Below are 19,889 nucleotides of genomic sequence, written 5' to 3' on the forward strand. Positions count from 1 at the left end.
CCTATGGGATGACGCTTCATGCCTAAGGGTAAATTGGGACGGGCTCCTCAGAATTACTTTCAGGTCCTTTATGGCTTAGTCTAACTAGGAATCACATCAACATGTGAGTGTGGAGGGAGTGGAGCGTAGGATGGCCATCATTATGACTAATTGGATCTTAAGCCATCATCTCCCTTGTTGTTTTACATGCCATTGGGTGAAGGAGTGTATGGGTCTGTGGATGCCAGTATATTTCAAGTCTGTGTGTAAAGCTCACTTCTCCATTGTGTACTCATTGGGGGAAGATCACCTGTTTGACTAGTAGGTATAGATCACTGAAGATGAAATCTGGTAGCGGCTTTCTTGCTTTTGGGTATGGGAAAATGACCCAGGAGGCAATGTGCAGGAGTGGAAACATCAGTTCCATGTGGCCAGCTCAATGCTAGTTAATACCACCCTTCAGAATTGTTTGAAGATTGGGCACATCCAAAAAATGGAATAGAACTGCAGCGGAGTCATCCGCTAAGAAGGGGAATATTAGATGTAGCCTTTGAGGAGTTATAAGCTTTGTGTAGTATATAGAATGTGTATTTAAAACGAGCAATTCTTGAGACCATATGATGATGATGATCTAGGATTTGCTGCAATTCAGAGCTACTGAATTACTGCCTTGTGTCGCCTCCCATGTGGTTCTTAAGTGCAGCAAGATCCTGTTGGGTTCTGGCTAGCAGGATTAAAAAGTCTGTGCAATAGGGCACCTGCCATGACCTGTTTTATGCAAGGTGTGTATCAGTTGATTGGTATTATTCTCTTGGTCCTTAGTGTTCCAGTGTGTAACTTCTGCTTGCCTAATGGTCCCATATAACTTCTCAGCAGAACAAATCTGTTGCAGAGGTCCTCCAAGCTTGTGAGAGCCCCTTCAGAGAACACGTCTCGAATTGTATTAATGTCAGCCTCCTTCAATGCCGCTTGTTACCTAGGTCTAAGTATACTGAGCTGTAGTTTTGGGGAGTAAGATTTCACTTGGTTATGGCAGGGGAAGGAAGTATTTAAAGTAGCGATTTTGGAATTGGGGATCCTGGAAAGAAGGCTCCTGGTACAAACCTGCAGTTATGTATGTGAGAGACCTGTCTCTTCCTGGTGATGCCCGGCCAAACAATAAGCTACCCATTGGAGCTGCAGGGGCAATTTGGCCTGTGATGGATAAGGGAAGGGAGATCCGGAAGACGTCTTGTGAACAAAGTGGTCTGATAGCTCTCCCCATGTTGCCCATCAAAAGGATTCAATTTTTGTGGTATAATTGTATGCCTGGATACTTAAAGGTGAATAGTGCCCATTGCAAGGGTCTGGTAATCAGATATATTTGTTCTTGCAGGGTCTTTCCCTTTGAACTGAAGTTAATATACCAGTACACCACTCTAGATCATACACTAACCCTGTGAGAGACATAGAGAAAATGATGCAGTAGATTGATATTGCAGTGTGATCTTCGTTGATAATACGAAAAAAAGGCAAGTATATGACAAACCCATGTGATAGGAATGAATTTACTCTGATATCACAAGCTTGGTCTACCAAAAATGATGTGTGCGGGTGCAGTTACGAATGGTCTACTGGCTTACCTGGCCACCCTTCCTCCCCAATTCCTTTCTTCAGACTAATTAAGTATTTTGTCTTGATGGTATTTATTTCATTCTTCCATTCACTTCAGCTGAATCTCTGACGAATTTGCTCTTGTTGGAATGCACACAAAAAATGTTGCCTCAACTGTGTGGCCCCTTCTCACATGATCCCTGAATAGTGTGGAGATGTATTCTTGTAGTTGACTATTGTACACAGTTTATGAGCCTGAAAACTGTTTAGTGCCACACAAAGTGACCTCTGGATGCAGATGATGAAGATATATTATTCTGAGTTTGCAATGATTTTGTTTCAAAGTAAACGCACTGATGCATCCAGTACTAAGGGAATGAAAGGGCAATTATACTTTGCGATCTAGCGTTATTGCAGCAAACAGTTGTTTTTATTCTTTATGATGGTGTGCTAGTGACATGGATTGACCCCTGTTTATCATTTACTGATATACCTTAACATCTGTCTCCCTCTTGTTGCCCACAGAAAGTGGCCCGTCTACCAAGAGGACCAACGCTGACCTTTCGTGTCACCCAGGTGGGTATTTGTTGCCAGCACTATCAGTTGTTTTCCTTGTTAGTTAATTTTGGGATTGACCTTGGAGCATGCGGCATGCGATCTAAAGTAAGAGCACTTTTTATCAGTTTGGTGTTGGTTATTTCAGCTAGTTGAGACACCTGTGTTGGAGGTAGAGCCGGTGATTCTTGTTTCAAAAAGTTAATTTCAGCCTTCTATCCGCATGGAGTGCCTTGCTTCAAGCCTTGGGTAAACTAGATGCATATGATGAAAGCGTGTAGTTATGAGATGACTGTGATTTTTCCTCAAAGTAAACGCACTGATGCATCTGCTCATAGAGAACTAGCTAACTGTTTTTGCTGACTGTAACTGTATTGGCATGGCACTCATTTCCTGGTATTCATTCCTGCCAGCCAGCATGGACAACCTTTTTTATTGCTACCAGGATGTGCCCATGCTATTGTAGCATTGATACCTGTTGCATAAATATCTTCCTTAGATTAGGTTGAATTGTGTAGTCTGCCTTCCATTTCAAATTAAGCTCAGCGGCAGAATGGTGAATCTTTACAAAGAATAGGACAATTCAATGAGCTTGTGAGAATGTAGACTGGTATTGCCTTGGAGTACAACCATGTCCTGTTTCTCCTTTTCCACCACACTCCTCCTATTGGTTGCATTGTCAACCGTGAGGTAATTCATGAAGCGGGTAGATATCACTATTTCTTGGCAGCTTGCCCAAATACTTGTTGCAAAGTTCAGATCCACTGTGCTTTGTATGAAACCCAGGCTCGTTGTACATGACTGGCCCATGGTCCCAGTATGCTATTGTGTTCATGGGCACCTTTCAGTTAACACATTTGCCAAGGTTGTTCTTGCATCAGTTCACTTGCTGCTATGGTTTGTGCATATCGACAAGTAACTAACGGTGGAAACTTCATCAGTGTCTGAATCTTTGCAAGATGCAGCTCTGGAGTACTACAGCTACTAGTGTAAATACGTATGAGGTGATGGTTTGTTGCTGGCTAATCACTTTATTTTACTTACTTAACTAAGCCGTCTCAGGAACTTTCCAGTCATGCGCATTTACTTTTTGTGTTTGCAACATGCTCCCTGTTTAAAATCAGAACCCTAATCGATTTGCTGTTGTCCTCTTTGCAACCTCTTTTTTGTTCATAGTACTCTCTGGTCAAGGATGTGGTTTCCTCGCTGAAACGCCACCGGATGCATGAGCAGCAGTTCACACACCCACCCCTGTTGATTCTGAACAACTTTGGCCTTCCGGGGATGCACATCAAGCTCATGGCCACTGTCTTCCAGCACATGTTCCCCTCCATCAACGTGCATAAAGTAAGTGTTGCCAGTGTATCTAGGGCACTCTGAGAATACAGGTGCTGATCTTACTTGGTTTCTTAGCTTAACTCTTTATTATGCACTCCCTCTTAAACGGTATATGTATAATTTTCTCATCTTGCTCTTGTTACGAAGATGGGAATCGGATGCAAATGATGAAAATATGTAGATTTGAGTTTACAGTGATTTATCTTCAAAGTAAACGCACTGATGCATCCAGAAAGTCAAAATGTTGAAGAGGGGGGGGCGTGGCTTAGCGGGCGCTGATGGCGGACGTGGCTCTCTAGAGCTCCCGCTAGCCCGGCGATTATCCTTCCTTTTATCCTGCCCTCGGACCCTGCATTCTTTGCCACAAGTGCAGTGACAGTGGCGGATAGCGCTGGGAGCCATCCGATCCTGAGAGCGGCGCTCCCGGGACACCCGGAGTGTCGGAATCGGCCGGGGCGGGGAGCGGCCTGGACCCGGGTGCTGGCGCCGGGGCCTCGAGTTTGGCGTCCCCGGGCCGGTGGGCCCGAGCGTGGACCGCAGAGCCTCCCTGTCTGCCTGATCCCTGGGCTGCCTAGTGTTACCGAGGCACTGGGGTGATCCCTGGGTGCCCCTGCAGTGGTGGTGGCTGGGACTGGTGCCCCGGGGAGCCGCGGAGAACGTGCAGCGGCCTACCTCGCCTGGCTGAAGCAGGGGCCTCGAGTTTGGAGGCGTCCCGCCTGGATCCACCGGCCGGCCGGCGGCGACCCTTGCTGCATTGTCCATCGAGCAGTGGCCTGGGGGCCGGAGTGCCGGCCGGGAGAGGAGGAGCGGAGGGGCCGCCTGCAGTGTGCGGACCTGCCGGCATAGCTGGGGGCTGCGGTGAGGCGGCCCTGCGGGAGGGCCTCGTGAAGCCTGGAGTAGCCGGATCCCCCCTGTGACCACCGGGGTCAGTGTGGTGGCGGTGCAGGCCTTGGACGCGAGGAGGGCGGAGCAGGGGCCTCTGGTTTGGCGGCCTCTGCCCAGAGTCACCGACGCTGATCCTTGGACCGGAGGTGCTGGAGCATAGGAGCCCCCGAAAGCTCTGACCGAGGGCCTGAGTGGTGGACAGTCCCGAGGGGTGACCCTCTTGCAGGTGCGTGTTGCCCGGCCGTGTCTGCTGCCGCCATGACCAGAGGTGGAGGTGGCGCGGCCGCCGCCAAAACGGGACCTATCGACAAATTCACTGGCCCTGGAGGGGGTGCCGGAGGAGGCCAGAATACTGGACCGGACAATGCAGCGCTGCTGACGGCCATCACGCAGTCCCGCGACATGTTGGACGCTAAGATTGGCGCGGTGGGTGCCGATGTGATGCTGTTGCGTCAGGACCTTCGCAATGCGGTCGCCCGCATCACCGAAACGGAGACCAGGGTCACGGCGGTGGAGGGAGACGTGGGCGCTCTCAAGAAGAGGGTTGCTGACCTGGAACAGTCTCAGCGCTGCCTAGCGCTTCGTGTGGAGGACGCTGAAGGAAGGGCGCGACGGAACAACCTGCGCTTTATTGGCTTTCCGGAGGACTGTGAGAAGGGGCATATGGACACTTTCCTATCCCAGTGGCTGGAGAGCTGGCTGCCCCCGGACGCCCTGTCGCGCTGCTTCGTGGTGGAGCGTGCACACCGCGCCTTAACGCAGAAGCCGCCGACTGGGGAGCGGCCTCGCCCGATCATCGCCCGGATCCTCAATTTCCATGATAGAGACGTCATTCTCCGCGAGGCACGGCTTAAAGACACTCTGCTCTACGATAATCATAAGATCATGATATTCCCGGACTATACCAGACTGGTCCAGCAGCAGAGACATTCCTTCCTGGAGGCCAAGGCCAAGCTGCGCGGCTTAAAAATTCAGTACTCGCTGCTTTACCCGGCCCGCCTCCGGGTGATCTTCAACTCTAAGACCCATTTCTTCGATACTCCGGAGGCCGTCTTCAGGTGGACCGACGAGGCGGTCAGACTACGGCCGCACGCCCAGCCGCGGTTGAACTCCGGCTCCTCACGCAGCTCATCTCAGGATCGGGGGGACCAGCCGGGCAAAGGAAAACGACATCGCAAGTCCCGCTCGCGCCGACGGTCCCTGTCCCGGGACCCCCTGCTGGGGGACACGCAACATGCTACGGACACTTCTGACAAGGACGTCTGATCGTCGTTGGCTGGCCACCTACTGACTGCCTTCATCAGTGATCTTACACCGTGGCGGCTGAACTTTGCTCGGTGGGACGGACATTGGCTGGTGCAGTATTACCCTGTTATTTGGCGGCAATGTGGGACCCTTGCGGCCTTCTGTTTCTTGGAACCGCACTGCCTTTAGCCTGGCTGTGTGTTTGATGGGGTTCGGGGCACGCTATGTGGGCTACCTCCTCCTATTGGGACTGGGGGGTGGCTTTCGGGAGTGTGTCTAGTTGGTTGGGGGGGCTAGTTGGGATCCATTGGCATGCTTGACTTTCGGCACTATGTTTTGGGCCTGGAGTACCGTATGCCGCGACAGATGCTTCATTGTTTTTTGAGGTATAGGGGTGGGGGAGGGGGGAGCTGGGGTGTGGAGTTTGGGGTTGTGTTATGTGGGGTGCACGTGTTCTTTGTGATATTTGCAATTGGGGTGTGGGAGGTCTGGGTCGGGTGCTGGAGAGCGCGGGGTTTCCCTGTCCATGACAATGGCTGATGTTCCCAGTCTAGCGTCTCCTGGCGCTTCCATGCGCATTCTGAGCTGGAATGTTCGGGGGCTCCTGGACAAGATTAAGCGGGGGGCTGTGCTTCGCTGGGCCAAAAGGGACCTTGCGGATGTGCTCCTCCTTCAGGAAACTCACATGCTGGGCACTAAGGCACTGAGTCTGCAGCGGTTTGGCTTCCACCAGGTGTTCCATGCTGGATTTACTAGGGGTTCGAGGGGAGTGGCCATTCTTGTCCACAGACGGCTAGCCTACACTCATGAGCGTCAGTGGCTAGATCCTCAGGGCCGATTTGTGTTTATACAAGGGAAGATCGGTGTGGAGCCTGTGGTGTTTGGTAGTGTGTATGCCCCTCCCCCGCTGCAATGGGCCCTTGCGGAGCGATTGTTTGCCCTGTGCTCCCCCGTTCCCTGGCTGTGATTGGTGGAGATTGGAATGATGTGGTAGACTTGGCGTTGGACAGGCAGAGGGGACCGGGGGCAGCGCCTGTGGCCTCCCCTACACGGTTGAGTGCTATGATTGATGGCCTCGGATGGGTAGATGTTTGGCGACACTTGCATGCGGGGCGGCGGGAATACACTTATGTTTCGGCTGTGCATGGCTCCCTTTCGCGCCTTGATTGTGTGTTTGTGCCGGGGGCTTTCCTTGACAGTGAAGGGGGCGGCGATCCGGCCTCGCGGGCTGTCTGACCACTCCCCCGTGGCGGTCCAAATTGATCTTTGTAAGACGCGCCAACCATTTCGATGGCGGATGTCTACGTGGCACCTGCAGCGTCCGGACTACTCTCAGCATCTGCGTGGCGCGATTGCCCATTATTGGCAGGACAATCTTGCGGTAGGGGTGGACGCGGTGACGGTCTGGGAGGCTATGAAGCCCGTCCTGCGGGGTGTCGATATTGCCTGGTGCGCTTCTGCCCGCCGGACTCGGCAGAGTGGCATTGTTGCCGCTGCGGCGCACGTGGAGTTGCTGGAGGCGAGGCACAGGGACGCAGCCGATGATATTACACTGCGGCTGCTCCTACAGGCGCAGCAGTCTTACTCCTCTGTCTTATTGGATGAGGCTCGCCAGGCGTGGTTGGCTACGCGTAGTAGGGTGTACCAGTGGGGCGATAAGTCTTGCACCATGCTCCACAGGCTTTGTCAACAGTCCTTGCAGCCGGTCACTCTGCCGGGGTTGGTCGATGACGCCGGGGTAGCGATAACAGATCCTGCGGTCCTGGCGGCGAGCTTTGCGCGCTATTATGGGCGTCAATATGCCTCTCGGGAGGACATGTCCCCGGACGGCATTGAAGGATACCTTGCGGCAGTCCCCCCACATGCTATATCGGATGAGGTGCGCGATGACTTAGATTTCCCCCTGACGGCAGAGGAATTGGGCGACGCACTGGGTCAGCTTAATGCGGGCAAGGCGCCTGGGCCGAGTGGGTTCCCCAGTGAATTCTATAGGAAGTTTCATCTGCAGCTCGGTCCCCACTACAGGCGGGCGCTGGAACTGGCGAGGGAACGTGGCAGCCTCCCCCCGGACTGGCGTCACGCCGAAATTGTGGTGTTTCAGAAGCCTGGCAGACCCCCTGACCGCCATGAGTCTTATCGCCCTATATCCCTCATTAACTTCGAGGCTAAGCTCCTGGCCAAAGCGCTCGCGAACCGCCTGCTTCCTCACATCTCGGCCCTTGTCCACCCTGATCAGGCGGGCTTCATGCCGCACAGAGCGACAAGACACAACATCCGGCGGGCGCAGGCCGCGGTTGACGCGATCGGGTCTTCCGGGGATCAGGCGGCACTTCTGCTGGCGGATATTGATAGTGCATTTGATTCGGTCAGCTGGACCTATCTGTTTGCTCTCTTGCCGCTGCTGAACTTGGGCCCGGTCTTTATCTCCTATGTTCGGTTGCTTTATACTGATGTCACAGCGTCGGTACGGGTCTCTGGAGCGGTCTCCGCTCGGTTTCCTGTGACCAGGGGTACGCGTCAGGGGTGCCCCCTCTCCCCGTACCTATTTGCACTGGCTATGGAACCGTTGGCCGCCCGGGTGCGCCGTGATGTCATTTATCGAGGCTTTGTGTGGGGGACGGATCACTCAGACCGCATAGCCTTGTATGCGGATGACGTCCTCTTCTTCATGACGGATTTGCAGCGTACGGGCCCCCGTATCCTTGAGTTGATGCAGGAGTTTGGTCAGGCGTCGGGGCTCTTTCTTAATCCGCGTAAGTCGACCCTGTGGTTGTTGGGGGGTGACTCGGCCTGCTGTCCGTGGGCTGCGTCCCTTCGGGTGGCTGTTGATGGCGTGAAGTATTTGGGTGTTTTCCTCTCGACTTCTGCCTCGGTAGCGTGGGATCGGAATGTCCAGCCGGTGTGGGATCGGGTCCAGATGGACGTCAAGACGTGGACGCGTATGCCCCTTAACATCTATGGTCGGTCGGCCATCTTCAAGATGGTGGCCTTACCTCGGCTTCTCTACCAACTGCAGAACCATCCATTTCGGATCGACTCACGGTGGTTCCGCAGTGTTAACTCGGTGCTGGGTCGGTTTCTGTGGGCTGGGGGTGCTTCTAGAGTCGCGCTGCGCACGTGCTTTCTCTCTACTTACTGCGGCGGTTTGGCGTCCGCGGATCTGCTTTCTTACTATCAAGCCTCCCACCTCCTGGTGCTTAACGAGTGGTGGTACGGGGACCGTAGTGATCCGGCCTATGCCCTGGAGCACTCTCTGATGAATGGTGCCTCCCTACACACCTTACTGTATTCGGCCAGACGGAGGAGATTGTTGCCGAAAGTCACTCAGGTGGTCTTCGCGATCTGGCGACAAGCCTTGCATCGTGTGGGTTGGTGGGGTAGACTGACGGCCGAGACCCCGTTGTGGCGTAATGGCTTGCTTCCGGCGTTGGCTTCCTTATCGGGGTTTGGCGGCTGGGATGCGATCGGGATTTCGTCTCTCGGTCATGTTCTTACTGGCACTACGCTTAAGTCCTTTCAGGACCTTAGTTCTGAATTTAATATGCCCAAGTCCCAGTTCTTCCGGTACCTCCAGTTCCGCCACGCCCTTGCCCCTAGCCTAGTGGGCCTAGAGCAACTCCCTGAATTTAGTCCCATTGAAGCGAAACTCTTTATGGGGGACCTGGGTGACAAGAAGGTCTCTCAGATATATCGCTCCCTGGTCGCGCACTGTTCCCCTTCCCTGTCGACGTTGAAGGCCTCCTGGGAGAATGATGTCGGCCCCCTGGATGAGGACGACTGGCGTGAGGCCCTTGAATCTCCCCGTGGTACTGCCATAGCCATTCGTCTTCGCTTTATCCAATTCAAATACCTTCACAGGGCGTATTATACTAGGGACCGTCTGTGGCGAGCGGGCCTGATAGCCGCCCCGGAGTGTCTGAGGTGCGGTACTGAGAGGGGGACGCTTTTCCATACTGTGTGGTCCTGTGAGAGACTGACTAGATTCTGGGCTGGGGTTTGGGACTGCCTGTCGGAGGTGTTGGGGTGGGACCTGCCCCGTACCCCTAGGCTGGGCCTTCTCCATGTCCTGGAGGGCGTTGGGGGTAACATTTACAAACGACACCTGCTGCTGTTGGGGCTGGTGGTGGCCAAGCGAGACTTGGCACAGGCCTGGAAGAGCGATCGGGCCCCCCCGCTTGGTGTGTGGAAGGCAGGATTGGACTTCCTTATGGGCCTAGAGCTGCCGGTCTTTGAGGCCCGGGGGTGCCCACGCAAACACTACAAAATCTGGAAGCGGTGGGCGGACTACAGGGGCCTGATGCTTGACCCCCCGATAGACATTGATGATGTTCAGTCTCTTGAGATGGATCCTGTACCCTAGACTGTTGGCCCACACTGCCATTGCTATACACCTCATGTTGCTAAGCTGATCACGTGCACCGGGTTAGGGTGGGATAAGGGGTGGGTAGTTGGGGCTGGGGTGGGGGGTAGTTTTCTGCTTGGGGCTGGGTGGGATGGGGGGGATTGTTGGGGTAAGTCATTTTGAAACTCTGGGTTCACTGCCATGCTTTTCCACGTAAATCATTGACAGTCTCCTCCTGACTGTGGAGGGCTGTGCCGTATTCTGCTTGAACTCTTAATAAAAACGGTTTTGAAAAAAAAAATGTTGAAGAGGGCTCCTTTGAGCAGTGTTTTGATTTTTACTCTGATCCTTCTGGAGGGCTGGCTGAGTTAGACATGAACAGAGTTTGTAGCTAACCCTAGTGGCAACCTCTAATCATCAGGGCGAGTATATTCCCTGGAGGTGGTCTGTCAGGAGGAGTTCTTGTTTCTATTGGTGGATTCAGTGATACTTTTTCCTGCATTTTTGACATGGCTAAGCCATTTTCCTCCATTTTCTACATGGGTAAGCCATATTGATGAGTTTGTTTTTGTCTCGTGTAGAGCTAGTCTCCTTGCAAATGCTGGTTCCATGCTGCTTGCTTTGTTTAAAATACTAGTGATTTCAGCTCACGTTAAATGTAGTGTTCACAACATGCGTCCTCGCTGGATGTTGCTTTGTCCAGATTTGTTGGTGAATAGTAGGAAAATAAAATTCAAAACACTTGCCCACTGTTTTGGTGAATAAATCAAGCAACTGGGTTGCATGTGTGGAGGGCTGTGTGTTATGAGGCTTTAATGGCATTAGTTTGTACTCTCTCAGATTACCACTTATGTGACAAACATGTTTAAAAGGGTTTTATTAGTTTTCAATGGAAAAGGCAAACATTACACCATATGCGCGGCCCCATCGGCAATACAGAGACACAAGATGAGGGCAATATACATTAAAATTACAGCCATTGACAACGTGAGGCCCTCCCAGAGCCAGCTGCCGGTAAATGTTCCTTTCCAGAACAGGTCCCCTTTTGGTCCTTTTCTCCCTCTCCTTTTAGTCAAATCAGAATATGGCTTGGCTCATCTCCGCACTTGTTATGGTACAAGAACAAGGTCCAATAGATTGCTCCCAACATCCCTCCCTCCCCCCCAATTCCCAAACACCCCAACAAGTTCCCCCCCACCCATCCACCCCCCCCCCCCCCAGGCATGCCGTTGGCCCATTAAAATATTCAAACTGTCTCCTAACACACTTGCATTGTACATCCGGGGTCCTGCCGCACAGCGCTCAACCTAAGGAGGTCCGATATCCCTGAGGGAAATCCTTGTCCGGCCCTCTCCAATTCAGTCTCCTTCTAACCCCTTCAATTATCAATTGCTTCCATCAGCTCGTTTGTCCTCCCTTCTACATGGTACTCCCCTGTCATCTTCAACTGGGTGTTTGACCAGTTCCACTAGCGCCACCCACGCCCCAGCCATTTCTAGTGATTTCTCGCTCCCATTGCACCTAGCTAGATGTAACCTACAGTTCCCCTCACTCTCTGTCCACTTCTCAAGTTCCCTGCGCCAGCGCATAGGGATAGGCCCCCTCTGAGTCTTCCAATGGGTGGTAAGTTCTCTCTTTGCAAGGATCAGCCTTAGTGTGGGGAAACCAGTGCAACAAGCAAACCTCTGGCGTCATGGCCATCTCTGTCCGTCACGGTCGCCATGGTAGTCGAAACCCCTCGTCAGTAGTCCTCTAAGTGCGGGCAGTTCCAGAACATGTGAAGAAACCCCACCCCCTCTGGCATACAGCGGGGACACGCAGACAATGCCCCAAAATAGTCGCTGATCTTGCCGGCGTTAAGCACGCCCTATGCAAGACGTAGAATTGGATCAGCTGGAAGTTATGTGACAAACATGTTGACACCGTGAACATACTGCTTCATGTAGTGGGTCCCACAATTTATTTCTGTAGAGGATAAGCTAAACAAGCATTTGCAATGCAATCGGTCTCCTCTTAGGGACCTTAAATGTACTTACCTATGCAGTGCATTATTGTGGGTACAGCAACATTTACTGTTCAAATGTTCACGAAGCAGAGACGGGGTGAAGTACCGCAGGCTCCACATCCTGTGATTCTGGATAAATCAATTAATCTTCCTGTGCCTACAAAAACAAAATAGACCTTGTGTAATGCAACTGTTGTGCATATGTAGCGCTCCAAAAACATATGGACGAGTTTGTGCTATATTTGAAAAAAATCGGCAAAAAATTATGTACGAGGTATTGATACAAATTTCTGCCCACTATCTATTTTTGTCATGCCATGCAATTTATTCACGTTTTCATATTGGGTGTAGAACGCAATCCTTTGACATTTTACAATTGTTTGGCCCGGTGCTGTTGCACCATTCGAATCATGACCCTGTTGTCTGCAAGGTATCTGCACTTTTGGATGCCTATTTAGTTATAAAATATAGCAAAACTCTTGTACATTACCTTTATTTTTAACGTGCAATGTTTATTACAACATTTAGAATTTGATCATAATGGCCAAATAGATTAAGTTGAAAAAGTCTATCCAATAATGCCTACATAATGGAAAGAAAGGTACTGATGCATGAATAGCTAATGCCACAAACGTTCTAAAGGGCTAAAGCATCTGCTTTACACAACTAAGTAGTAAAAATCAAGCATTCCAGCATACTTTTAAAAGCTGTGTGCCTTTTCCGTGGGAAGAGATCTTATCTTGACAGTGAATTGGGGTGAAACAATGTGAACACCTTTAGTAGAAGTATCGTAAAATGCACGGAGCGTGGGAAACTTAACACAAAAAAAGGTTCAACACAAAAGCGAACAAAACATAGTAATTCGGCAGTGGGAACTGATAAGAGCCTTCTTTTGAGTTTGATTAAGTATAAGATTTCACAGCAGGTGAAACTTAAACGAGCAACGAGTTACCGGCTGGGGCCCACTTTGGCATGGTGGGAATTCCCTGCCAGATAGTGCTTTTATCTGAGTTGTGCCACCACTTCCATTTCTGTTGGATTGTGCACTGTGCTGAAAACAATAGGTATGGCAGCAATATGTAAAAAATTGCAAAGGAAGTGGGGCGAGACATGCATGAGAGGAAAAACAAAGTGCAGAGGATCCACCCGGAAGTCTAGAGCCACTTCAAAATAAAACAAAGATTTACAGATCCAAAATAGATTTTGCTATGCATGACTCTCTTTCCAAAACCTGAACGTTAGCAAAGATGTATCCATTGTGGGTCTCGGAGAGAGGGCTGGCTGAACAGGTATACTACCATAGACATTACTGGATGCTCTCTTCTCTGAGCCTGCTTAAAATTATTACATTTCCATCTGCACGATAACAGGGCTGACCACAAAATGCCATGTTAATACCATTAACAGCATCATGGCAGGTTGGAAACCATAATGCCATGCGTAACAGAAATATTTCACGAACTACCACAAATGTGTTATGGATGCCCACAGTACATACATTGTGCTGTAGGTGCCCACAATATGCTAGGAATTAACATGCTCTAATACAAAAACACCCATCACATTTCCAAGATGGCCGCCCGGTAGGAGCTCCCGTCCGGAGCTCCCAGTGCTCGGGATACCCCCTTGGAATATATCCCCGATAGCACCCATCTTCTGGCTATGAAAACGACTACAAGTAACAGGAGTATTTAAAGAGTAACTGGATTGGCAGCAAAAGTAACTGGAATACATAGCAACAGCGTTGTTTACCTACCTGTGAAACCGGCGGCGGGGACCCGCCTTGCGACTGTCTCCGGAGCATCAGCAGATCTCGAGACTTCGGGAGTGGACCACTGGGGTCGCCGAGGAGGCTTGTGTCGGCTATTGACCGGGAGGCGCTGGGCGGCGGAGAGACGCTGCTGTCGAGGGCCCCCTGGCGCTGTTGTTGGAGCTGCCTGCCGGGGTTGACTGCTGGGATCGCCGGTCGCTAGCGGTCATCAGATCATCGGTCACTGGCTCCCATTGAGCTCCCCCTGTCGATGGTCTGGAGACCACCGGGACTGCCCGCGGGCTGGAGCGGCAATCATTGAAGGGCACGGGGAAGGCGCTGTGGTCGAGGCGCTGTGGTCGAGGCGCTTTGGCTGAGGCGTTGTGGCTGAGGCTGGGGCTCACTACCGTGCGGTCCGTGGTCTGTATGGGGGACGCAGCAGCAGGGCGGAGAGAAGGCGAGGGCTCCCATTGAATATCGAATGCAGACACCCCCCATGCGCCCCCCCGGAGGACACAGAGAACTAGCAGAAGCGGAGCTGCAGAGGGTCCAGGGACGCTGCATGCCCCCCCCCCCCCCCCCCGGAGGACACGGAGAAATAGAGGAAGCGGAGCTGCAGAGGGTCCAGGGACGCTGCATGCCCCCCCCCCCCCCGGAGGACACGGAGAAATAAAGGAAGCGGAGCTGCAGAGGGTCCAGGGACGCTGCATGCCCCCCCCCCCCCCCCCCCCCCCCCGGAGGACACAGAGAAATTGAGGAAGCGGAGCTGCAGAGGGTTCAGGGACGCTGCGGAAAAAACGAATTAAAGCGTTTTTCGCCGGCTGGATTGTATCGCCATGGTCTCCTTTGTGTAAAATGGCGGGGGCCATAAAAACAACATCATCAAACAAGCTATAAATTACACCACCGCCCCTACTTCGGCCGCGAGGATGCATTCCAACTAGTTCAAGGGGCACCAAAAAGAAGATAAGTCTCGCTCCTCCCTCCAAGCAGCAACCAGGAAGTAGCAACACAGAAATAGGACTAACTCGCCCTCAGCAGAAAGGGAAACTGGTCATCCCGAACATTGACAATAACTGACAAAGGACTAACACTGCTGACTACATACTATTTCGGCAGCCATCTTGAACAACCTGCTGAGCTGCAGTAATTGCAAAAAAGGTATTTACATCACCACACACTCGAGTACATTGTTTACCTTTCACATATCTATGTACCTACACCTCCGTGTGATAGTGTATACCTTTACTGCAGTATTACACTTCTACGTGTACCTGGATATATTTACCTACACTTAATTCACGCTGCACCTATCTCACCCTGCTCATTAGCGTCACCTGACGCATTAAATTGCAGTGGACATATGTTTTTGCTACAATATTTCAGCAGTATTATACGCATAGCTGATTGTTTATATATATATATATATATAGTTATATACCTATGTATGCTGCTCCCATCGCTTTTTATGCTTATAATGCACCTAGTTGCTAATACATATTTAGCTCACTCACTAGTGCCTCTTCTGTCCCTGTAACATATGGTCTGCAGCTATCTCCTGTGACCCATGTAACATATTGTCCCACTAGTGCCCTTTCTGACACCTGTAACATATGGTCTGCAGTTGCCTCTTTTGACCTATGTAACATACCGTCTACAGGCATTGGTAACATTTTGTCTGCATCTATCTGCGATCCTGCACATCTTCTCTGCTCAATCTCCCACACCCACCTTGCACCTTCCTAACATGGATCACTGCGGCAATCACACATTTTAAAATAATCTACCCACCCGCACTCACAAAAAAAGCCGCTAAACGCTTTAAACACAACCTCCTGAGGCCCACCCTGAAAGACCCTTTGCCGACACCTACTTCTCTCCGGTTAAGGGATCCCTGAACACCGATATCATCTTCCACACCGCACGTAGAGCTCAATGGAGAAAAACCTTCCAGGCCTTGCTCAACGTCTCCACCATCAGGAAATCCGCTCATGGACTATCACTCTCCATCGCTCCATCCAAACGCTTCCCTGGCAGTACAGCCATTACTATTTACAATAACGGGATTGTTCTAATTCAAGCCACAGACAGGTACCTGGAACTACTAGACGACCTGTTCCCCACTTTCAAAGAGCACCTCTCAAATCGGCGGCCCTCCACTCATACCCCAATACAACTGAACCAGAACTCCTCACTTCCAACTAACGTCTCAGAACGACCCACCGCCTCTGACCCTCACAACGCGACTCTATGCCTTCCCAATTACCCCTCCAATCTCTCCACCCCCGCCACTCCCTACACCCGCGCCGCACCTAGCTCCCCCCCCACCCGTGTCCTCTCTTACCCCACTCCCTGCGCCCCCCCTCCTGGCCCCCACTCCTCCCTCAACACCCCCCACCCTACTCTTTGCACTCAAACAACTCCTGTCATACACCCCTCCCTCAACATCTCCCTACTCACTCCCTGCACTCCCGCCACTCCTAGCCCGCACTCCTCACTCAACGGCGCGCCCTCCAGTCTCTGCACTCAACGCACTCCAGACCTACACCCCTCCCTCAACATCTCCCCCCCCACCCCTACTCAAAGAAATACTGACATACACCCCTCCCTCGACATCTCCCCCCCACTCCCTGCACTCCCGACACTCCGAGCCTTCACTCCCCCCTCATCAGCGCCCCCCATATGCTCGGCACTCAACCCAGGCCAGACATACACCCCACCCTTAACATATCCCCCCCGCCACTCCAAGCCTCCACTCTTCCCTCAACAGTTCACTCCCCCCCCACCCTTAGCCCCCCTCCACTCCTGGTCCCCACTCCCCCCCAACATCTCTCCCCCCACTCTCACTCCCCATCACTACACTTGCCCCCCCGCAACGACCAGTCTCCACTCGTCCCGCATCTGCCTCACCCCGCCTGTCGCTGATTACCCTTCCAATAACTCTAACCCCACTCCCAACGTCACGCTGGATATAATCATGACCACCCTCCTCCAAGTGAAAGAAGAGCTCCACTCGCTCAAAGAATTACTCCTCCCGCACCCCCCCCCCCCGCACGACCACATGTCAACGAATGAACAACACCCCCCCACATCCTAGGCACCCCTTACATGGGATTTCTATCCCCTCTCGCAATACCTCCAACAGGCCTAAGCGCACTATCAAGACACTTCCTAACCGCCCCTTACATTGGACCTCTATCCCCTCTCGCAATACCGCCAACCGCCCCCCGCGCGCTATCAAGACTCTCTCGGACCGCGACATACACACCCTACTCAGCACATATGTCCCGGCAACCCAAAACAGCTTAGCCACCACGCACATGTCCATTTCTACGATTCTCTCCAACCCCAGTAGGCACCCCACGTATAGCAACAGAGGCTCTGTTCCCAACAACCTCACTAAAGTCCCTCTCACTACGGAACCCTCCACCTCCCCCTGCACCCCCAGTCTCAAATGCACACTTCTCAACTGTAGATCGGCCCAAAAACACTCGACGGAGGTCGCTGACCTCATCCTGTCTAGGAACCTTGACCTGGCCATACTAACTGAAACATGGTTAACCGAATCCTCCAATCCTATCATGGATATCCTCGTCCCCCCCAACTACTACATCACTAGACTTGACAGGCCCAACAAGACAGGTGGCGGAATCGCCTGCATTTACAAGAGCAACCTCTCTATTAATAAAGTCACCGCCCCTTCTCTTACCTCCTGGGAATACTTCTGCCTTGATGTCACCAGTGAGAATAAACCTGTATGCTCGTTACACATCATGTACCACCCCCCGGGGGACAACCTCGTCTTCTCCCAACAACTCATGGACACAATATTAATCAACGCAGGACGGCTACACACACAAATTTACCTTGGTGACTACAATCTCCATTGGAATGATGGCAGTGACGCAGTAGTTAATAGCCTCAAAAGTTTCCTTACCGCCTCTGACCTCACTCAAATTTGCAACACTCCGACACACGACAAAGGCTCGACCCTTGACCTGGTCATTTCCAAAGAAGGCACCACTCAACTCGACTCAATACAACCTTGTGACTGGTCAGACCACCATATTATAACATTCATCATCAAGGAAAAGGTAAAACTCATCCCGGTGCAATACGCCATGCCCAAAGTCTGGAAAAGAGACATGAGGAAACTCAATCCAAACTCTCTACCCCCCAACAGCTGCAATCTCCTACTCCCCCCTACCGACACCTCTGACGTGCTGGTCCTAACTGACCACTATCTCAACTCCATGGCCACAATAATCAATGAGGCCGCTCCAATGCAATTGAAAAGAGTATCCACGAAGATATCCAACCCCTGGTACAACGGGAGTCTCAATGAAGAGAGACGGGCTATGCGATCGGCAGAGCGTACCTGGAGATCAATTCCCTCGACATTGCATCTCAAAACTCTTAGGAAAAAGAGAAATGCATACTTCAGGAAAATAAAACGCTCAAAGTCAGAGTTCTTCAGAATCCAGCTAGACCAAGCTAAAAACCGTCCAAGTAAATTGTTCGAACTAATCCGATCTCAATCTAAGGAACAACCCCCAGCTGTCGACATTATCAGCACTACCCCTTCTTGTGAAGATTTCGCAGCTTCTTCAACAATAAAACTGACAATATAAAGAGCGACCTCCGCAATGACGCAAGCCTGTACTCAATACCCAACTGCATAACACCCATTGAACTAAAAAACAATGCGACATGGTCATCCTTTGACACCTACTCTGAAGGAGAAATTGGCAGAATACTCAGCACTCAAAAACCATCCAATCACCTCACTGACCCTCTTCCTGCTAACGCCGTAAAAGACTTCATCCCTCTGCTACTCCCACTCTGGACTAAAATTATCAATAGTTCACTACAAGGAACCATCCCGGACTCCCTCAAAGTTGGACAAGTTACACCTTTACTGAAGAAACCAACAGCCGACCCCACCGATCTAAACAACTACCGTCCGATTACCAACATTTCCACTCTCGCCAAGCTGCTAGAAAAATGCGTCCAACTGCAAATGACAAAGCACATAGAACAGTTTGATCTCCTCAACCCACACCAATCAGGCTTCCGAGCAGGGCACAGTACTGAAACCGCTATGACTCACATTATTGACGACGCCATCCAAATCTTAGATCAAAACAATACCTGCCTCCTCATCCTTCTTGATCTCTCTTCGGCATTCGACACAGTGAAACATGAGAGCTTACTCGAACTCCTAAAATCAAGAATGGGCCTATCTGGGACTGTGCTTCGTTGGTTCACTTCCTTTCTACACAACAGGTCTCAAAAATTCAAGAGCAAAAACCTAATGTCTTCCCCAGTACCGGTATCGTTAGGCGTCCCTCAAGGATCCTGCTTATCCCCTACTTTGTTCAACCTAGTTATGGAACCTCTCACCACTCTGTTACAAGCATCCAATGTACACTTTCACATGTACGCCGATGACACTCAAATATACCTCAAGTTACAATCCCCCAAAGACATCCTGAGTCTGAATTCAACGATCATAAGCACCCAATCCTGGTTGGCTGACAACCACCTCAAACTCAATGCTATGAAGACTGAGTTCTTCCTAATCTCACCTCCCACGAAAATATCTTCCGCACAAACATGGCTTAAGCACCTAACAGCACTCAATGTCCAACCGACCATCGTGGACTCAGCTAAATCCCTAGGCATAACACTAGACACCAACCTCAGCATGCAGCAGCATATCAGCAAGGCTACTAAGGGGGCGAACTTCCAAATAAACACCTTGAGAAAACTGAAACCCTTCCTCCCAGCAAAAGACTTCCAAACAGCAGTACAAGCTCTAGTCATCCCTCGCATAGACTATGGCAGCGTGGCCCTCTGCGGCCTCCCCCTAACGACAACTGCACCCCTAAGAGCGTCACTAAATGCGGCAGCAAGACTCATCACTGGATCAAAAAAGCATTCGCATATCTCTCCTGACTTCAAAGCCTTGAACTGGCTGCCTCTGGAAGCCAGAATTCAGCTGAAAATTGCCTGCATCACGCACAAGGCTATACACTTGAAATCACCCAGCTACCTCACTCATAAGTTGACAATCTCTGGTGGGTCCAGAACTACCAGGAGCACGAACAATCTTCTGCTGAAACCGCGAAGATTCCGGAAGGAAAAAACCTACAAACGCTCCTTCTCTGGTATGGCGCCCAGGATCTGGAACGCAC

The 19,889-nt window shown here is 51.3% G+C and overlaps 1 protein-coding gene across 1 annotated transcript in view; it reads left to right on the top strand.

Moving 5' to 3' along the window:
• PPAN (peter pan homolog) overlaps positions 1-19,889 on the top strand; it is a 150,805-nt gene that overhangs the window by 10,554 nt on the left and 120,362 nt on the right. The window contains exons 4-5 of the mRNA XM_078639937.1: positions 2,098-2,148; positions 3,304-3,474. Coding sequence (XP_078496063.1) covers positions 2,098-2,148; positions 3,304-3,474 — 222 coding nt within the window. The remainder of the gene's footprint in view (positions 1-2,097; positions 2,149-3,303; positions 3,475-19,889) is intronic.

This window comes from Lissotriton helveticus, chromosome 1_1, assembly GCF_964261635.1.
Source record: "Lissotriton helveticus chromosome 1_1, aLisHel1.1, whole genome shotgun sequence".
NCBI lineage: Eukaryota > Metazoa > Chordata > Amphibia > Caudata > Salamandridae > Lissotriton > Lissotriton helveticus.